Genomic DNA, 22,490 nt, shown 5'->3' with positions numbered 1-22,490 from the left:
ATCGAAGCACATGCAATATTTAAATTGCAGTCATGGCCGTAGCTACTCCATATCCATATCCATAACCGTATCTGGAGCTGGAGCTGGGTATCTGGTATCGGGTATCTGGAGTACGAGCATGCCACCCATCCGAACCAAACTCAAACTCGTATCGCTCCCCGTCCGTTGACATGGCCAACGGCCCTGGCATTGATCGGAACCCAGAAGAGGGCCCCGAACCATGCAAAGTCGCAACTGCATAAATTTACCACCGACTTTGCATTTATCATAAGAAAAATGTGCAGGAAAACGTCATCTGCATGCCATTCTCACAAATAAGTAGTTTGCTATACATACAGAAACTGTTTCTAAAAAATGTCTAAGCTTTTTGGACCTCAATTGGAAAAAACCTTTTCATATTTCCTATTTTTTCCGCATATTCATATTATTTACATTATTATTAAATTGGTCTGAACAATTGAAATGGATTTTGCAAGGCATAAGTCTAGCCTTTTCCATTTCACTTTTTTTCACTTTGAGCAATGGATTGTCTGCACATTAAATATAAACATTTGCTCAGTGAGAATCGGCAAGTGGCGAAAACACTTTGCTGCAACTTCTTCCGCCTGCACTGGAAAACTAATTTAACGTAATGAAAAGCCAATCGGATGATCAACAAGCAAATATAAATACGTTGCACACTGGATGGTTTTCACTTTGCCGACTCAGTTTGCTTCGAAAACGGCACTTCAGCCGAAGGACGGATGACCAGGCTCTTCAGTGGCCTAACAATGGATTCATGCTATTGAAGTTGCATAAATTTGGGACCGAAGCTTCGCTTCGCATCGCATCGCATCGCTTCCATTCGGTTCGATTCAATTTCCCCCTGGCAGTTGCATGTCACAAACGCTAAAACAACATGCACTTAAAAAAGCCAGGATATCTTCCGCAGCCCCCCGATAACCCCTTCTAATGGACGTCGGTCTGTGTGTGTTTGTTTTGTTGAGAAAATAAACAAAATGCTTGTTGATATTTTGTGGCAGCCAATGAAGCAAAAAACTCTCTGTCCATCCGTTTGTCTTGTGTGTGTCCAAAGCATCCGTTGGCCTGCAGCGGAATCGGTAAAATCAACAGGACCCCGGATCCACAGCAAAATGGGATGGGGCATGTACAGGTCGCTCGCCCCGATCTAAAAGCTGCTTCCATCTGCCGCATAATTGCAAACAAAAACGGAAAATATGTGTGCCAATCGTTCAGATCGAGCTCAAGTTCACAGCTCAACTATAACTAGCTATCTAATTTCACTTGCTTCCCATGAAATATTCAAAAACTACAGGGTCTCAGGTGGCAATTCACTTGAAGTACACCAATGGAAGTATCACCAATGCACAGCACAGAATAAGCAAATAATCCCTAATAAGCCTGGAATCAAACAAGTTCTTTAGACAAAAAACATGTATTAGTACTCGCATTCTATAAAATGTAATGGGAGATGTTAGAAAAAGATAGTTCCAATGATATAGCAAACAAATTACTGAAGCATTGATAGGATCTCTAAGCCCTTGGAAATTCTGGACATCCCCAAAAACCCGGATACATTGTACCCACATCAAAGATTGTGAGTCCCCGCCAGATTGAAGTCTTACCCCGTGTTCCACAACCAATTGCCACGATTGTTGGCGACAGATTTTAGCCGCTTGTTAGTGGCTAACAGTTCACAAATACACACACACCGAGAGCTGGGTTAGCAGCGAATCCTTGTCACATGCTGGGCTACACCTTGAACCCAGAGCCCCATATCCCGCGTGCGATGGATATTTTTCTGCGGCATTTTCCGATTTTCCCGCTTTGCCAACAAAGCATCGTTTACGGGAGCAACCGCAGCTCCGGCACAAGGTAGCTTCCACATCCACATCCCGACCGTATAAACCATATAAATAAACAAAGCTCTGGCCGTCGTTCATCGTCCGGCGCCCCTACGCACTTTGTCGTGGAGCGAGAAACGAGAGGCAACTGTCGAAACTGTCAGGATGTCAAATAAGCGACAGTGGGTGGCAGACAGCAGGAAGTGCGGTGGCTCCGAGTCCACACCCAACCCAGAGCAGAGCAGGACAGAGCAGAGCAGAACAGGACCAGAACCAGAACCAGAGGCGGTATCAGGATCAACAGAAGGACCACGACCACCCTAGGCATATTTATTGGAAATCTGAAACAGGTCGGGTGTCGACACTGCGGAAAAAGTTACTCTGCTTCTACTTCCGTATAAATTATATTTTTACGCTTTGCTTATGTGTGCTTGTTCATTTACTTATTAATTACGATTATAAAAAGGCTGGAATAATCAGTAGCTCACATTTTGTACACATTTGTTTAACGATTAAAGTATTTTTTGTACTACAATGGGATAGTACAATATGCTTGAATTACTTCTCCAAGTGCTCCTTTACACCCACTCCGTGGCGGGACCACTCCTGACCATGTATCCATGTCCGGCATCAGGCGCAAAGAATTTGTTACATGAAATTGTTAACGGGCTGAAGCCGATGCCTCGACTCGACTCGACTCGACTGCGTTTGATGCCTTTTGCTGATATATGGCCAACCTTTGACATCCTTTAAACGAGCAACATGATGCTCTAGATTATGGCCAGGAGATTGGCTCGACTTTTCCCCGTCGGCTCCTCGGCTTGCCCGGATTGTCTCACTTGGGCGATACGTCAATGTGACAGTTTGATAATTTATTTTGTTCAAATTTTGTTTTTCCTGCGCTGGGGAGAAGAGCGCTTAAATAAGTTATCAGCGTGGACCAACGGCCATGTAAATGGCAGCACGTAAATGAATGAAATTATTTCGCAACAAATTAAGGCAAATTTATGCGTCAAGGCGACAGGACAGGGGATTCGAGATGGGTTCGGAGATGGAGATGGGATCGGAGATGGGATCCTGGAAACCTTGTAACAGGAAACACAATCCACAGGCGAACAAACAAAAGCGAAAACGGAACAGCACGAAGCGAAACAAACAATGAAACGAAAAACGACAGCCTCGCAGAGTGAAAAGCGACGAGTTTTCCTTCTCCGAAATCTGAGCAAGGGTTTGTGCAACAAAGTGAAGAGCAAGAGCCCGGCTGCCAGGCTGCCCCCTTTTCCGCATTTACCCCCCAAAACGGGGCTAACTGCGTCCGCTCTGCACTTGTACACATCCTGACATCCACATCTATATTTTTTATTTCCCAGCCAAGTGAGGCTGGAATCAAATGTCAATAGAGAGTACATTTCATTCGGTCGGGTAATGCTTTTCTGCCCAGCAACTCCCACTCTCCAGTTCCCGCATTGTAGCTGTCACAGTGTTTGTTTGCGGATTTGAAGCTTTTCCTCTTTGCAACGCGCTTTTTGCCACGCCTGGCGTTGTCCTTTTCGAGGAAGTTACGAACTGAATGCGGTACCTCGCTATCCACAAATACTAAAATTGGACCCACATTACCAACATGAATTTCTTAATTTTCGATTTTTTATTATCTACCTTCGCACTCCTTAGATTATTCATATAGTTATACTAGCAGTTTTTCAATTTAATTTATTTTTCATTTGAAAATTGTCACCAAGGGCATTTCGAGTTCGTGTTCCTTTTCCCAAGGATCTTTAATCTCCTTTTTGGTTCGGATTCTGGTTTTATTTTCGGGCGTCCCTCCGATGCTGTCCGCCCCTTGGCCCGCCCACCGACTAGATGCTTTGGATTTGCTTTTTATTTGCACGGAAATGTATAATTTTTCCGAGTCAAATGTAAATACTTTTAGCGTATTTTTGTGGGCTTCATTGGGTGGTTTGCAGGGGGCTGGGGGCGTGGCACATGCAAATGACACGCCTGATGCTGCGTAAATAATTTTAGCGCTCTCTCTTTTGGCATAAAATGCTAAATAAACATTTTATTCTTGGCAGAATTCCTTCGTCGAATGTGGGTCAAATGGTGTGTCCATAAAAGGCGCTTTTATCCCAAAACCAGATGCCGAAAATACAGTTTAATTGTATGCATATTGGCTGCGGTTCCGTTTGAGTTGGTGCAAACGTCACGTTTCAACAGCTCAATTTTCGGTTTTGCGATACGCGAGGAAAACTTTTGCAATCCAATTAAATTCATCGCAAGTCGAAATCTCGTTTTGACAATTTATGCATCCTTGTGAGACGCCACTGGCATATTTATTCCCATCGATGGCTAGACAATGACGCCTGCGGTCCCATAAATAACCTCCCTTTTGACACAATCGAAATTGGCTCGCAAACAAATTTTTTTGGCCAGAAATCGCCCTTTTTCTGTGCCCACTCTCACTAGAGGTTAAACACTTAACCCGCGTGGTGGCAAAAAATGTGACATCAAATTATGGAACCTAGGCCAATATCCTCCGATATCAAAAACAAAATCTAGTAGCCATGAACCCAGACAGAAGGCCACATTATGTTTTGATGGTCGAAATAATAAATAAATATAAAAACAAATGAGAACATGAACGCAAGTGGCTGGGAAATAATATCAAACATTTCCAGCAATTACGATAAAAATGGAAAAAGACTGAAGTATATTTATAAAGAAATTGTTTAACTGTTGTTACGCGCGAAATAAAAAAAATAAAAATAAATCCCAATAACTAATCTAGTAAACATAATCTAGTTAGCACAGACATAAAACATCAAAGCAACAACATCATCTTTAGTCTAGGCAGAAGTACAAGTCTTATTCCATAACCAGACTTGAACCGATAAACTTTTTATATAATATATAATATAATATATTTATATATAATAAATAAGTATAAAAACAAATGAAAACATGAAATATATAAAAGCATTTGGCTGGGAAATAATATCAAACATTTCCAGCAATTACGATAAAAATGGAAAAAGACTGAAGTAATATATAGGATATTTATAAAGAAATTGTTTAACTGTTGTTACGCGCGAAATAAAAAAAATAAAAATAAATCCCAATAACTAATCTAGTAAACATAATCTAGTTAGCACAGACATAAAACATCAAAGCAACAACATCATCTTTAGTCTAGGCAGAAGTACAAGTCTTATTCCATAACCAGACTTGAACCGATAAACTTTTATATAATATATAATATAATATATTTATATATAATAATAAGTATAAAAACAAATGAAAAATGAAATATATAAAAGCATTTGTGGAAATATATCAAACATTTCCAGCAATTACGATAAAAAGGAAAAGACTGAAGTAATATAAGGATATTTATAAAGAAATTGTTTAACTGTTGTTACGCGCGAAATAAAAAAAATAAAAATAAATCCCAATAACTAATCTAGTAAACATAATCTAGTTAGCACAGACATAAAACATCAAAGCAGCAAAATCATCTTTAGTCTAGGCAGAAGTACAAGTCTTATTCCATAACCAGACTTGAACCGATAAACTTTTTATATATCCCAAAAATACCACTAAGAAGTTAAAAAAAAAACAAACACTTTTCGCCTTATCAAGATGACGGCTAAAAGGACAACGTTCGACAAGATGAACCTGGGGCTGCCCGTTCACTCGGATCCCTATGAAGGGGAACTTGATTCGAGCTCTTCGTTCGGGAAGGAAGACAGCGAGAAAGTTATGTCTCATAGGGAGCTGAGGGAAAAACTATACAAGGAGGTAAAGCTCACAATGCCAGACCTTTTCGCACGTAATCCCTCCTGCAGCTCGGACGAATCCGAAGACCTCGACTTCCCGGAGACTATAAAAGAACGGGCCAGACGCATATCCTTCGTCCGACGCCGAAAACTGCACTACAATGAGTTCTCCACGGTGGAGCTGGCCAGGCGTCTGATCCGCGAGGAGTTCACCCAGTCGTCGGACAGTCTACCCAGCGTGGATGACGACTATATCTCCGAGATCGCCGAAGAGGAGTGTCCTCCCTGCGACGACGACTCCGACGATTTGATTCCGTACCTCCAATACGATCGACCTACAGACCACTCGATGTTCTCCGACGATAGTCTGCCAAAGGAGGATCCCGAGCCAGGATTCCATCCCGCCCATCATTGCTTTCATAAGCTAATGAGCCAGATCCCTGATCCGCCGATAGTGTACCTTCCCGTGGAACCAGAAACGCGACAGGATCCTCAACCAGAACCCCAACCGGAACCCCAAGCGGATCCACGTCTGGAACCAGTACCGGAAGTGGAAGCAGTACCAACACCTCCTCCTCCACCACCACCTGCTCCGGAAGTCACTGAAGGAACAGCTCCGGAAGAAGAAAAACACACCCGGGTCATCGACCGCGGCGAAAATATTGACCTTAGGATTGTTAACGCCGTGCCGAAACACATTAGCTCGGGTGTGAAAAAACCAAGTGGTCCAAAATCACGGAATTTATAAACTAACATCGATTGCGCAATAGGTTATGGATTTCTATTTAACTGCAACTACCAACCTTATTGTGTGTTGCGTCGATTAGAGTTGCCTAAAATGTAGACAATGTTTTCAAATGTTTCGTTAGCTGGAAATAAAAATCCAAATCGTATAGCCAGAAGGTGCCTTCCTAGCCGAAATGGCGAAAATGTTTTCACTCCATATTCCTCAAGTGATAAGAGGGCTTTCTTTTAATCGACCAGTCAAACAAACCCAAGCTTATTTAGACACCAAATAAGCGTAATCGCCTCTGATCTCAAATGACTCCATCAACGCTTTCTGTGCCCTCACAGCTTTAAAAATATAGTTTTCTCGACCCGGAGACCGCACAATTATTTGGGACATAAAGGACCAACCCACACTAACGCACACATGAAGGGACGGAGGACATTCAAAGGGATAACTAAGTGTGCACGATAATGACGCCTAACGGGTTCCACTCCTTTTCTTGCTTTACTTTGCGTGGGTGGAAAGTGGAAGGATGAGACTAAAAGGCAGTAGAAGGACAATGTGTTGAAATTATTTTAACGAACTATTGCCTATCGTTATCCCTCAACTCCGTGTGTGAGATAGTATTCAGTATTTGTGAAGCCATTCGGTATTAGTTAAAATTTTAATAAAGTTTTATTTAAGCTGACTTTTTATAATATTTAGTTTGTTCCCTTCGTAAACAAGAATCCTGGTATTTTCGTTCATCAAAATAACTGTCCAGCAAGCGCCGATGTCAATTATTTTGTTGGATTTCGGATCTGTATAACACAACTTCCCTTTACAATATTTCATTTGTTTTCCAATCCCATTTTTTTCAGTTTTGTTGATGAATTCGTATGCAAGCCGAAATGGTTTGCGGTTTGTGCAGGTAAATATTTCTGCTTGTTTTTAAACATTTTGATTACAAAAGTGCCATGTTTTTGCTTACGGTAATTGTTTTGTTCCATATTCCTATCCACGTTATAAATAGAGGTAAAGGGTATACAAGATTTTTGGAAATCTGTATATGTATCATGTTTTTTCCCTTATTATTTGTCTCGCAAACTAACTAATAACCGCGATCTGATAGTCAAAGAACCTCACTATAGCATTCTCTATTGCTTTATAAGTGAGAAGTAGACATTCGTTGCGTAAACTTCGGACAAATGTATGGAAAACTTTACAAATTTTATATTTACCTTGAATTTTATTCTAAGAGATGCAATGTAGACAAAAGCTGAACAACAAAATTACGACGGATTAATAAAACTTTAAACCTAAAAATGTCTTTTGACCGCATAATTATCTTGTGGCATTCCACATTGATGGCGGAGAGAATAAATTCGTTTGATTTAATAGCGTATTCATTTGAGTAATCTTCAACAATTTTAGCCCAGACCTACTAGATTTTGGCCAATTTGGCGTTGCTTTCGGCCATGAAATGGAAATAAATATCACGTCATACGATCTGCACCGAAATCGTCGCTCGGCTAATGAATACTTCGTTGTCTATGAATGCTAAAGCTGGAAATGTCTAGACATTCTCAGTTGCTTGAACCCCTCGGCTGTGGATCCCAGCTGCTGCCCGACACAAGCTGAAAAACAAGCCGCCGAGATTGTAATCCCTACTTTAGTATACTACAGCACTTTTATGACATTTAATTGCCGACTCCTTTTAGTCCACACACACGCCTCTCGTCTTGCAAGTTTGTTGTTAAAGGGGACACCAGGGTGAATTGGTATTTAGATGCCAGTTGCAAGTGCTGCTGACCTTTTCTTATTTTCTTGTTTCAGAGAAACAAAGTTTTATGATATAGAATAAGACCCGTATCTTCGTCTGGTCTACCTTTATCATTATCATATTTAACACAGAATTTTAAATTTGAATTAGGTATTTTTAATTTTACCTTAAAGTGTTCGCAAACTCGCAGTAACTGAACACACCCCAAGTAAACCTAGTTTAAATAGAATGTATCTTAGGGCATCACAAAGTGCGGAAATTAATCTCTGGCTTGGCAATTTGGTTAATTCTTTATAAGGGCCCGCAAAGTGACACGTCATGCCGGCAAATCAAGCGGAGTGGTCTACAAGTGCCTGGTCCTAATCATCGGCCAAACATTGTGGCCAGTCATCGTGACTTATGTCAACCCGATCAATTGTGTCCTTGCTCGAGTGCTTGTATGTACATGCCACGTGTAGCAAGGATACAAAGCCATTGTTCACCGCAATCGGCGGCACTTGGAGAGCATTAGACTTAATGTCCTTCGAGAGGAGCGAACTGCAATCGGCATTCGTCGATGGCAATCGAAGTTTCTGGCGATAGGTGATCGGTAATCAAGCGTGGAATGAGTTCCCATGACTGTTTTGCATTTGAAGTGGCTGCTCTAGAGTAAACTGCTTGGTAATTCAATGTAATGTCTTAGCAATAATAAGTATTTCTGTGGCTTTAGTAAACATTGAGCTTCAATTTATTTCAGTTTTAAAATAAATGTTGTAGTAATGAAATAATGCGGATTCCCCCTAATGCCACCTTGATTGATTGCGTGATTGATTGACCTTATTTGTAAGCACTCATGGGACAGTTTACCCTTCTGACCAACTGCCATCGAGCGTGAAGCTGTCAAAACGTGGCTACTGGCTGGGATTGGTGGCAGAAACGGTATCCATAAAATATGGCTTAAAGCCGGCCATCACGTGCCGTGAGTGTTGACCCCAAAAGAAAACCGAAAATCATAACTCAATGTCGGGCTAACCAAGTGCAAAGCGCGAAATTAGTTTACACTTGAACTCGTGCAGTCCGCCCACCTGGTTTTCCTTCTGCATTTTTCCGACTCCACACCCACGGCTTTCCACCCGCTCTGTTCGGCCTTTTTTTGCTGCAGTGGCAGTGGCAGTTGCATTCGCAGTCGCAGTCGCATTCGTGTTCATGCATAAACAAAATGGCTGCTGCAACAACCGGAAACTGACAGCAAACGACATTTGCGATATGCATCATATGTCTCCCAGCTCTTCCGCCCGCCCCGCCCCCTGTTTTTCCGCTGTCATTTTCGGTGATGCGGGGGCGGGGGGCTCGGCTACTTGGCATATTTCTGTCGTGTCATTGTTCCTTGTGCGTCTTTTTGTGCATCTGCTCCGGCTCATGCCCCTCGTTTTCCCACGAACACCTCCCTCTTCCCCAACTCCCCCAACTCCTCGCCGTCTGCGACAGTCTGTTAGCCTTGCAGGTGCAATTATGACGGCGGGCATCGCATCGGTGTCTCTGCCTTTCGTGGAAAACAGCCAGTGGGCGATGGGGCGGAAAACGGGGGCTGTGTTGCAGGCGAGTGGGTGTGTGTGGCAGTGTCAGCGACACATAAACATTATATCATCAGGCAACTTTTTGTAACTGTCATAGAATGCCAGCAACAGCAACCAGGGATGGCCTCTCACAGCTCATCAGTCAACTGCTTGAATACCCTTACCCCTACAGCTTTAGTGCAATTCGGCTGAGTTTAGGATCTTTGATGCAATAATAGCAATATACTTTCATTGAAATGAAAACGGAAGGTACAAACTACATTTTATTGTCTTTTGTAGGATGATAAGCCTCATAAGCTTATTAACATTATGGTTTAATGAGCTATTAATAGCTATAGCTTATGCTATTTAATTTAGAGCCCGTACTTGATTATATTCCAATTTCCCAAGTTTTCCATAGAACATTAGGGTTATTAGTATATTTTTTGTAATTTTCAAAACCAATCACATGCTCAGTATATCCGAATGGTTTGAAACAAATGAATGTTGAGTGCAACAGGAACACCGGCAAGAAAGGCTGAGCAGATATCCTGATTCAGCTAAGGATACAGGGATTACTTTCTTTGACTCTAAGTGCCAGAAGCTTCTAAGTTTTAATTAACAATAATATGCTATACAAAATGTATAGACATTTGAAAGCTAACTTAACACAGGAATTTTATTCATATTTAGTCAGATCTAAATTACGTTTAATTTTAAAAGTCGGAGTCGACTTTAGCGAGCTGCTACTGTGCGGTGGAAACTTGTGCCACTGTTGTTCCAATTCTTCTGACGTTCCACTGCCTCTGCTTCTGCATTTCCGGCTGCTGTAGCTGCCGCTCCTGCTAAGCCGGCGTAGTAAATCCTCAAACACCCTACCGCCCGCCACGCCCCCCGCCGCCTACATGTCATGGCTCTAATGAGCTGTATGTGTGCGAGTGTGTGCGAGGATGTTGCATTGTTGTTGACGTTTCAGCTGGCATATGATGCTTGTTAGTGAGTTTTTCTCATCGCCGTTGTGCTCCTTTCGCTGGATGCCCCTTTCCGAGGGCCAGTGTGCGATGCTCCGGTCTGGGTTGAAATATTTTCATGAGTTTTGACAGTAATGTGTCGCAATGGCTGTCGCACTGTCTTTTTGCAGCGCCATCTAGCGACGGAATGTCCGGAAAGAGTATGCAACAAAAAGTCACAAAGGGGATGTTTCCATTTGCATCTTCTTTGCTCAATTACAAATAATGTATTGAATTATATGAACACAAATGTTGTGATTAATGCGTTAAGAATTTCACGCATTTTTGAGTTTGAAGAAATCTTTTCATATTTCCCATTTCAGCTATTTTGAAAACGGGGAAGCTGGAACACCATTAGAGGGGCAAGCAATCCTTTGCAAAGGCAGAGCAAATGGAGGTGATTGGGACATTAGAGGGGGCAAAAGGACTGGGGCATGTTGGATACCGCTGCCGTCGCGAGTGTTTAAGCGTTGATTACACTTTCGTGTTTGGGCGTTGCTTGTCACTTGTCTCTTGCTCCTGTACAAGTTACTCCGCTCCATTGTTTTTCCGGCCTTTGTTGCTCTAGTTGGTAGTTGTTCATTTGCCACATCTGTCTGCATTTGCATGTTGCTTGTGCTCAACGAGATTGTTGACTCCTTCGTCCTCCAGCTGCCTGTTGTCTCCATGTGTGTGTGGCGGAAGTGTATACATGTACACGACTGCATTTTTTATGACTTTTATGTTAAAAAAAGCATAAGAGCACGTATTGATCTTTTATAAACATACTCGTATACATTTTTTTGTACCGAACTTATAGTAATTATTTTTACATCTTAGTATTAAAAGCCCCTATAAATTCTAAGATTGTAAATGAGAAGGTATGCACAACTGCTGTATTTTTTATATGTAAATAATAATTACCAACTAGTTATAGTTTGTGCCTAACATTTTGATTTTATTTAATTCTACGAATTACGTCAACAGCAAACGCACAAAAACCAATCAAAGCCTAAGAGAATAAAACGGTTACAGTTTAATTAATAGTCTGAAACAAACATAGGTCGAATTGAAATTTAGTTTTGTTAGTAAGAATGTTTGAAAAAAATATTTAATTATCTCTATGATTGCTCGGCTTTTGTAATATAATACTTTAGTTTTTTTGCAATTCCCAGAAGGCAGAATAGCATAATTAAATCATGCATGCTTAAAGGGATGCAATAAATACATCAACGATTCATGAATATTTGATATAAATAATTGCATTTTGTTATGTGCCAAATTAAAATGAAATGCCGTCATCATTTCTGATGGCATGTCAAATGTTGGGCATTAAGTTTTCAACCGAACCGAACTCCCTCGACGAGGACGACTGGCTGACTGACTGGTGGGCCACAAATCTTGCGTCGGCGTCTGGTGTTGATTGCCACAATGGGTATTCTGCAGCCTAGGACTCGGACTGGAGCTCGGATTCACATTCGCATTCGGATCCACACCCACCACATGCCCACTGTGCGGAGGAGAGAAACAGTCGGAACAGGCGATATTTCATGTACATGCCATATATCAATGTCACTTTACTTTGGCAAACAGTTTCAGTTAATACACAATCAATGTACCAATGTGTTATCAATAATAAATTGCTGGCGATTTATCAGTCAATGCAGCAACGAAAACAACCACATCAGGCAGGAGTTACTCTACCAAAAAGCGAATAGTTCAATTCTAGCCAAAGTCTCAACAGGCAGTCTTAACAGGGAAAATAAGGGCCAACGTCATACGACTGGCAACGCAATCGAACGGTCGATACCCAAGTATTTGGGTCAGAACTGTAAGTAAACAATTATAGTATTTTATTCCATTAACCTTGTATAATTTCCTTACCGAGAATTTAGCTTATTAACCTTTGGGTTGCATAAATATTCAGTGGGTACGATTAATATATTCATGTATTTATTTCCTGCGATTTTTACTCTTATTGGGCGTATCAAGCGATTCAGCTGAGATATACGATATTCCTCTGAGAATCTGGGGAAAAATATGGTGAGTCCAAGGGGAACCTTGCCATACCATCCCATTCTCCCATCCTCGTCTCTCAACCGCTGGCCACACACGAAAGTCAAACATAAATCGCTCCACCATTCCCATTCCTTCGCCTACTTCATCTCCATCTCAACTCCGCCTGCTCTCCTTTACTCCTTGTAAAAATTATGGCCTTGCGTGTGTGTGCAGTGAAAAACATAAAAGTTTAAAAGTTATGGTTTCTTCACATTGCTATTAATTTGTAATTGAAATATTCACAATTAATTATATTTTATATTCTAAAAATTTTAATATTTTACTCTTAATAAGAGTGAGTTATTTTAAATATTTATTCAATGTATAAAAATCAGTTTGGAACTTATACCAACTATGCTTATCCGATTTCAAGATGGTCTACGTCTTTAAGTGTGCAAATCTTCAGTTCTAATCACTTTTTCCCCCAGTGTTTTTGTGTGTGCAAGTTATGCGCAGCATGCAAAACTGTGCACGTGCTCGGATGAAGTGTATAAATGTGCTGGTGGCGAATGGTCCCTTGCCAGGCGGTGGAAAATGCTACCAGCCACGCCCCTCTTTTCCACACCGCCATCGTCCTTTTCCGCCTCCGTTGACTGCTTCACCATTCCTTCGACAATGCGAGTCATGCGGTGGACTCATATCGGATGACAATTAGGCCCTGGTCATCAATTCCAAGTGCACAAGCGATAAATCTTTGGTAATTTGTATCTGTGTGTGTGGCTCTCCATCTCCCCGTCTCCCTCTCGAGGGAAAGGGACTTATGTGTGTGTGCGAGTGTGTGTGAGTGTGAGTGTGGGCCATGGCAGGTTAAGTGCCGGCAACTATGACTAAATGTGGTTCACCAAAAATGGAAATATTCGTTCTTGTTGGCGGTCTAATTGAAATTTTTTCCATTTATGGTTTTTATAAACTTTTTGCTGGCTGACTCGAAAAATGAAACTAGAGATTTCCATAGCTATTTGGTGGCATTTCAGAAAGCAACAGATTTTCTTATTTCTCTGTACTTTGTGCTACTATTTTACAAAAGTGTATGTACTAATAAAAAATGTCTGTTTAGCTCGAAAAGGGTGTAAATAGTGTTGAAAGTCGTTGAAGCACATAAAGTGCAGCAGAGATTGACAGCCCAGAGAGCTGAGAATTAAAAAATCAAGATTATGTTGCTATCACTGTCAACTGAGAATGCCACTCGAGAATTGACGACAATCTAATTTGGTGCCAGTGCAACATTTGGCATTGTGTGAATATTTTATCTGTCTCTTTACAGACGGCCAGCCACAAGGCTTTAATTTAAATAATTAATAAATTATAATACTGGTCCGGCTGAGTGACTGCTCCCTGTTGGGAGCGGAAGCTGGCTAAAAGTTTCTCATTAAACAAATATTTTCACAGCAGTTAAAATTTATGTTGCCAGCTAGACGCAAACACTGGGTAAATATATGTGCAAAATTTATGCGACGTTCGCCTGGCCAAACTGCAGCGGGTGCAGTGCAGTGTAAACAGGGGCGCTGTGGAGGCGGGAAGGGGCTTAGGACAAGGACATGCCAAAGGACACACACACCATACACATACACATGCACATACACATAATGCAAACATGTGACTTCCGCATGCGGTGCAAACACTTACGCACACTCCACCCCCGGTGCATTCATAAAGTTGCTCCCATAGTTGTTAACAACTCGAGCCAGTCTGTGGATGTCCTTGTGTCCTTTCCAACCGCTTGTAGCTGGGCTTGTATGGCCAGGACCCCCTGCCAGCCCCTGGAAACGCTATCAGCCCACTCCCCTTGGCCAACGGATGAGTTTGGGGTTAAAGCAGCATAATGTGAAATAACTTATTGCCCTTAAAATGTCATTTATGTCAACGGTAAGATAAGTTACCCATACGCACTGTAGGCCCGCACACCCCAGACACACACACACACACACTTCCGTTTTGTCTGTTTTGTGTTATTCTCTCCGCCTGGCGGGCTTCTGACAACAATTAAAGTCAACAGGAAATGTGACACATTTACTTTTGGTAATATAATATTTTCAATTATTTAGCATAAGTGCGTTGCACATCATACTCCCTTTACACAATGTCTGCGCTTTTGATACCCTTTAAGGAAGTTTATTAGGCTGTGTGAGAAGTTGGTACCACTTAATCAACAAAAAGAAATATCATTAGCCGACATCCCTTGATTATTATATATAGTTAAAGTATATCTATGCATCAAATGCCTAGGATTTAAAATTACATTTAAAAAATATATTATCTGTAATTGAATTAAATATTACATTAATTAGCTTTTTTTGTGTTATTTATTTAAAATGTTAGTTCAAATGTTATATAAATATTTATATACATATGTATAATTTTCCCTTTTAAGAGCATTTCAATGTGCGGCGAAGGCTGAACAACCTTTCCCCTTGTTGCTTGAAATTTAACACATGTTTTGTGTTTTACCATTCGAAATATCCTGCGGCATTTTCCAAAAACTAATTAGCTGCCTTGTTACAGCTCCACTCACAAACACATTCGAACAATAACAAGATTTTCCGTTCTCCTCAACGTTGACATACTGCATTCTGTGCTGAGTGCGGTTTCCATTTTCATTGCATTACACAATTTGCTGTTCGTGTCTGTGTAAGTGTAAGTGTGTAAGTGCCGGTTACGCTTTCATGAGCACAATGAACCATTTTATTCAAGTGTAAATTTCGACTGTTATTAAATAATATGCACTTCACTTCAATTTGCTCATTTATTTATTCATTACCTGGCTTTGTGATTTTTCTAGTCCAAGTTCTTGTCTACAAAAATATTTATAAATGTTTTTAGGATCGTATGGAGAAATTTTATATGCTTGCATGGCTCTATAATTCACAGCAATCTGGTAATCAATTAATATGAGCACACTGAACTACCAATATATGTAGATGCTTATCAGTCATTTAACCCAATAGAATTCTGAGCACGCAAATCCCACACACTCATTTAAATATCCAAAAAGTATAACAAATATAACGAAAACCAACAAAACCATTCGCCCACTATTTGCCACGCATTTCGCCAAACCAGAAAATCGACCAAAAAAGAAAAAAATTAAACCCAAACACATTACCCACAATTAGGTGGGATAGAAAGCGATGGTTTTTGGTCTCTAGGCATACGGTGTCTGAACACATGTAAAATGGGCCCAGGAAGCGACATTGATAGAGGCAATTAACAGCTCGACACGCCATATTTCCTATATGAATTCGAATATTTATTCCAGCCACGAAAGACTGTTAAAATACTGTTACAAATGAGCTTGTTACTTGATAACACACCAGACTGTGATTTTATTCAGGAATAATTGAATGTGTTTGTTTGTCTTGAAGGTTAAATATATAGATAAACAAATATTTTGTATAAATACATTGCTGATATTCAATTTAAATACTTTAGCAATCTGTCAATGTGGCTCTGCAATTGTTTCCAGTGCAGGAAGGCGAACGTCGACAGAACAAATACCAAAAATTTGGACACATAATTAAAAATACAAAAGCATAACGAGAGGCCAGGAAGCGGCTGCTAATGGCTGTCGATGGCGATTAATTTATTGTTATTGCTTAGGTAAACAAAAGGCGGCGCCAGAATCGAAATTGCAGACCATCCTGGGCGAGGTGCCATATTATTAGTAAACCAAATGCGTAGCCATAAATTACCGCTCAGCGAGATGCCCGAGTGAATCTTGGGAGCAAAAACTTGGGCCACAAAGCAGATATGTAATGAAAGTGGCTTGGACCTCTATGGAGATGCGGATTGAAGATGCGGGACAGGAAGCCACGGATCCTTTTGGTTTAGCCACGGATTGACCAGACGTGCGTGGCCGCGCCCAAGAAATTTGCGCTTTGAATTGCTCGTGCGGTCGCATATTTTATTTGCTCAGTTTTCCCCGACTCCATTTCAATCAGCGCCCGAAAATGTGTAAAGGCCTTTGCTCAATATTTTCTGTTGATTTTCGTTGCCGCAGGCCAGCGCTGGCATTGTAGGATTAACAAAACAGCCGTAGATTATGTATGAAATCATTTAAATTGAATTAATGAAAACCCTTAAGTGCCTCTCAAGTCCTTCCACTGAACACAGATTTTGAGTAATCTTTAATTGATTTAATCTTGTATTGTCTGAAGCTCTGACCAATGCTTTTACTTACTTATAGCACTAAGCTATTGTCCCAACTCTTTACTTTCCACGAACAGCCAACAATCGCCCCACAGCGTGCCCCTTTCGGAAAAGCCATCTATTTTCTTAGCTCACTTCGATTGCTGCGGAGCGGAGTTCCGGGGAGAATGAGTGTGTGTGCGGGTGTGCTGGTGTGCGGGTGTGCGGGTGTGCGTTTGTGTCCAAGGTGTTTTAATTAATTAGCTTTTTGTTTTTATGCCGGCTCTCTCTTGCTGTGTTGCCTCGCCTCCTCGATAGCGTTTTTACGACAATGCGCGACTAATTTGTGTAAATTAAATTTATCGACCAGAAAATGCCACAGCAGCCGGATTCCCCTCAGCCATTTTCCTACCCCTTTCTCACCGAAGCTCCCTCACTTAAATTAATCATACGCAGGGGGCACCGGGACGCAATGCAGTCGAAATTTGGGTCAGTTTGCTTCTTCCCTGGCGTCGAATTCGTTTTTGGCTCTTCCGTCCCGATTTTCGTTTGTTTTGCTCTGGTGTTTTCGATTTCCGTCCGGGGTGCGTTAAGCATACGCAATGTGGTGCGGCTGCAATTGAAGCTGACCTGCTCATCAGGCGCCACGCCCCTCCGCCCCTCCGCCCAGCCGAGTGTTGGCCATTTAATGGCCGAAACCGTAAACAGGCAGACTTACGAAATGGCCTGCCAAGTGCCCAGTGCCAGTAAAGCCGAACTTCTTTTATTCTCACCTTTTGCTGGGCCTGGCCCTATGCCAGAACGGCACTACCCCACTTTATTGCCCCTTCCCAGGACACTCATGCACTTTCATTAAGTTTAATTAAATTCTCACTTTGTAAATGTCAATGCACAAAAACACATAGAACTACGAGCGAAGGACTTTTCACAGGCCAGTGGAAGGTGTCCCTTCGAAACGAAAACGAATAGGTGATTCTCTGGAAAGTGCAGTATTTTTATTACTAATATAATATATATATATATATATTTAAATTAAATAATAAAAATTTATGAATATGGTGCTAAGAAGTTCCCGGAAGTTACGATAGCTATTTAAAAAGGGGTAGTTAAAAAATGTAAGTAAGAAGAATAAATTCGCATGCAACATACGAATCTATTATGGATGCAATTTCTTTATGTGCCTAATAAATATGTAAAAGTCTATACACCTCTACTACCCTGCATTTACTTTGCGACAAGCTGAGAAAATTTATAGCCCTCGAGCATGGCGACAAAAATCTTTCGCCAAGCGGGCACAAATAACAACACGTTGTGGATTTTTATTCAGTTTTCGTACTGCCGCTCTGTGCTTTTTTGCGTTATTTTGGTTCATTTTGCAGACATTGTTGGCTTTTAATTTGGCCAGCACGCAAAGGCAACAAAAGGTAACGGCTAACGGCTAACGGCTTATTATGCAACAAAAGTTTTCTATTTCGGTTGGCACTTCTAGCCGGTTCTCTCGTCATTCGCCGTGCTTTATTAATTTTTGCGTATTTTTCATGGGAAATTTCACAGGCAGCCAAAGGCCAAATAAATTCGAGTCAAAAATTGTGCCATAAACTTAATCATAAATAATTCAAAATAAACTTGAGCAGCGCTTTCGATGTGTGTGTGAGTATTTTCGTGCTAGGATATTAACCCCAATTGCGCTTGGCACTTGCCGGGTTGCCCCGAGCTGTTTTCCCATTTCACTGCCCTCCCGGTTTTCCTCCACTTATTTTTTTAAGTGTTTTCTTTAAGCGCCATAATCAGGCGCAGCGGGCAAACGGAGAGGAATGTGGAGAAACGCGGTACAGAGAACACGCAAATATGCAAATATATGTGCCACATACATGTGTGTGTCTTGGAGTCCTGGAGTCCTGGAGTTTCGTTGTTTCGCTGTGTGTGCGGGGTATAAATTTAGCGGAATGTTTGAGCTTCTTCTGTGTTTCTGGTTCCGCTTCTTGTGCTTCTTCTCCTCCTTAAGCTGCTTAGAAGGCCGCCAAGGGGCTAAGCAAACAACAAGCTTCGACTACTCGCACGCTACCCTGTAATGCGGCGGGCATAAGAGGGTTTCCCAAGCTGGAGGGTGATCCAGTTAAATACGAGTTGAAGTTAGGCTCATGCAGTTTCAGTTTTCTTTAACTATTCTGTATCTCCCTGAATGGAATAAAAGAAAATAGTTTTTGTTAAATTAGGATTTAACTGTTCAAATAAAAAGGGAACATTTCTATCCTAATATCTGGTATTCCCTCCTCTTGAGGCTCTAAAGTGGCAGGCATTTTCGTGTTCTTCTCGCTTAGCATGCCCGCCTGCACGTTGCCTGGTTTCTTGACTGGCTGGTGTATTGTGTTCTGAGTTGTATTTTCGGCCTATGCATGTTTAAAATTTTATGTTTGCCAATGTGTTTGGCATAAAAGCGCGCCTTCGCCGAGCCTGAGAAGTATGTGTGTCTTGTTGTCTGTGCCGATGGCTGGCACCATGTGGCATGCGGCAACATGCGCCGTGCATATAAATTCCCGATCAGCTGTCTGGCACTCCTTGGCGAACGCTTTAAATTCTCGAGCTTCTTTCTTTATTCTGATTTCTGTTAAAACCAATTTGGTCGGTGCAATTAATACCTGACTAATTTGTTTCGTTCATACGCTTTGATCTCGCTGCGACCTCTGCCCAGTACGAGGGCTCGAAACTGTCAACGCATTCTGACCAGCAAATGCCCGAATTATGATGTCAACTTGCGAGTCAGCACCCACAGCAACGGGGACACATGTGAAACATTCAGACCTTTGACAACCCCTGACAACCCCTGACCACCACCCACGGAAACACCCACACACGTTCATTAATCATTACCAAAAGCTGAGCAATGTTGTCGTCGTTGGCCTCAAATTTAGCTTGGTATAATTGTCATGCATGCCGCATAAGGACTCACGAAAGAAGACAAGGACTGCGGCAGGACGAAAGAATGTATTTTATTTCTTGTTAAATTGCGCATAAATACTGTTATGATATGTGTGGCAGGATGCGTGGGCTTATGCGTTAGTTCTGATGAGGCCAGTGACCCTTTTTTGTTCGCTTGCGATTTCGTAGAACACCGAACACCCTCATGAACACCCACACGTCTTTGAATGTTGGTAAAATTCCTTTAAAATAAACTTTTGTAAAAAATTGGAAGAACAAAAATTGTAGTGATAGTCTGAAATAGTTTACAACTAGGAATTTAAAATGGTATACAAGGTAAGTACTGTATTTTAATAAAGTTGAATTAATTAGATACATCTTGTAAAATTTCTAATAATCTATTCATTTTTAGCTGTGATTACATAAGGCATAATAACATTCAGGCATAAAAAGTTTAAGAAATTATGTATTAATTTGCTTAATATTTAAAGAAAAAATATCCCCAATTGGCCTGGTTTATTCGCATTGTTCTCCACCCAAAAGGCCGTTTAAATCAGCCTCGAATTAGCTCAATCGACACTATAATCGAGACTGAAGAAGGCATGTCGAAGTTCAAAAGCCGAAATGTGCTCCCAAAGTCAGAGAGACGAGTGGAAACGAGAGCACAGCCGAGTCTGAGAGAGACCCCATTCGGAGCATACTCTCTCTCCAAGCCGCTCTCCCTTCTCTCCGGAGAAGCTTTTGGCATTGGAACACACCAGTTGAGACAAGTGGCAATGAAACGCGACTCTGTTTCGATTATCGCGGCTTTTCCTTAATCATCGCTTGCCAAAAACAAAACATTACTGCGGTTTTTTATTTCAGTAAGTGGGCAAAAAAATCATACGGATCGTATAAATGCATTTTTGAAACATTTACAGATATGTTGAAAATATTTTATTATATAATATTTCTGCTAAGAGTAGAATTTAACAAAACCATGGAAATTATACCATTTGCATTCCTTCATTATTTTAAGCTTATGTATACTCTCAAATATTTATTAAGAGTTTTAAAAAAATCCTTTTCTATTGAAATAAATATGTTGGTGAATTACTATTAATTAAATTTTGTTAATTGTTTGAAAGAAATCATTTTCTATGAATTTAAATTCATTTTGAAATGAATTTAAAAGTTTAACATAACTTTACCAAATCGCTATTTTAATCAGATGTGGAATTACTATTAATTTAAATATGTATCTTATTGCCACAAAACTACCTTTACTCAAACTAAGCACTGTATTATCTAGCGTAGTTTAAAAGTTGGCTGGTGGCTTCCAGCTTTGGACCATGGCTTTCTTAGGGAGATACCAGTTATTTTCAGTGCTTGCAGCACGGCAGGTAACCTGGCTTAGTCGTCCTTTTTTGGCCCACAAATATATTCACTTAATGCACGCCCGTGTCCGTTTTGCTTGATGCGCCACGTTCTCAGTTGGCTGCCCCAAAAAACCTCTTCCCCTCCACAAACATTTTTTGGGATTGTGCAGTGTATTTGTGTTTGTTTGTGTGAGTGAGTGAGTGTGTGTGTGTGTGTGTTCTGACGGTACCGTTAACGCGTGACTTCGAGTGCCCTTAATGCTGTAAATGAATATTTAATGTTAAAAGCACTTGTCGAAAATGCAGCAGTAACGATGCCAGCAGTAGTAGCCTCAGCAGTAGGACCAACAACTGCAGCCGGCTCCGAACGGTTAACGGGAAAGGGGGATGGAAATGGGAGGAAAATGGGAGGAAAACGGTGGGAAAATAGGGGAAAATGGGAGGGAATGGGCGGAAAAGGGGTGTGGGCACTGGGGTCCTTGTGTGCCGCTTCACTTAACGAGCAAGTTGATTTTAAATTGTTTTTGCAATTGGAGCATGCGATTAAATATAAATAGTGGCAGTCCAGTCCGCACTCCGGACCAACTTTAAAGGCCCCTTTGCAAATTACCCTTAACTTTGACTGGCCCTCTATTCCGCTGTCTTTTTCCCGCTTTTCCGAGGCCCTTGGCCGCCTGACATAAATAATGTGGGGTAGGCCCGCAATGGGCTCTGCTTCTTGATAGCGCTTAGCAAAACAGTCCACAGACTTTCACACAAAACTTAAGAAAATGTCCCAATTCATTTTAAAACACGTAGATTGTACATTTAAATATATTTAATAAAAGCCCATTTTAGTTCTCAATTTTATTTAATTACTAGTCACTTAAATATTTAAAAAAGAGTTTTAAGATTCGTAATTTCTCTTATTTACAAAACAGTCTACAGACTTTTACACAAAACTTGAGAAAATGTCCCAATTCATTTAAGACTGTACTTTTAAAATGCCTATTTTAGTTCTTCATTTTATTTAAGGTCTGCTATTTACTAGTCACTTAAATATTTAAAAAGAGTTTTAAGATTCGTAATTTCTCTTATTCAAGACCAATCGAGAGATGGCTTTTGCTGTAAGTTCCTTGCATGGCTTATTGTGCTTCTGACCCCAGTCCAATCGAGTTTCTGAGTGTAGCGCTGCCACTTAACGTTGTCTGAGACTAATGTTTATAAACCGCTTAATTATTCACTCGGCCTTTTCAACCCGCCGTCGTTTTTTGCCCCGCACTTTCATACTTTTCCCTGTTTGGCCGGTGCGTGAGTCAGTCTCTGTCTTGGGTTGCCTCGTGGCACGCAAAACAAATTGACACAAAGGCTCAGATTTTGCGGTGTTAAGTCGAGGCCGCATAAATCACGGCTCCCTG

The 22,490-nt window shown here is 41.1% G+C and overlaps 2 protein-coding genes across 2 annotated transcripts; both read left to right on the top strand.

The window, feature by feature from the left end:
• Nucleotides 1–2,279: 2,279 nt before the first annotated feature.
• LOC122614589 lies at nt 2,280–3,185 on the top strand. The gene is made up of 2 exons (XM_043789194.1): nt 2,280–2,887; nt 2,956–3,185. Exons 1-2 carry the CDS (start codon nt 2,818–2,820, stop codon nt 3,183–3,185), a joined length of 300 nt encoding a protein of 99 aa, XP_043645129.1. The 5' UTR covers nt 2,280–2,817.
• A 2,154-nt stretch (nt 3,186–5,339) lies between these two features.
• On the top strand, nt 5,340–6,519 carry LOC122614056 (WASH complex subunit 1). Its single transcript, XM_043788519.1, has one exon. The coding sequence runs from the start codon at nt 5,481–5,483 to the stop codon at nt 6,363–6,365; it is 885 nt and encodes a 294-aa protein (XP_043644454.1). The 5' UTR covers nt 5,340–5,480; the 3' UTR covers nt 6,366–6,519.
• The last annotated feature ends 15,971 nt before the right edge of the window (nt 6,520–22,490 follow it).

This window comes from Drosophila teissieri, chromosome 2R (assembly GCF_016746235.2).
Source record: "Drosophila teissieri strain GT53w chromosome 2R, Prin_Dtei_1.1, whole genome shotgun sequence".
Lineage (NCBI taxonomy): Eukaryota > Metazoa > Arthropoda > Insecta > Diptera > Drosophilidae > Drosophila > Drosophila teissieri.
Note: the sequence above shows the minus strand (reverse complement) of the source record. Positions and strands in the feature narration are given on the sequence as shown.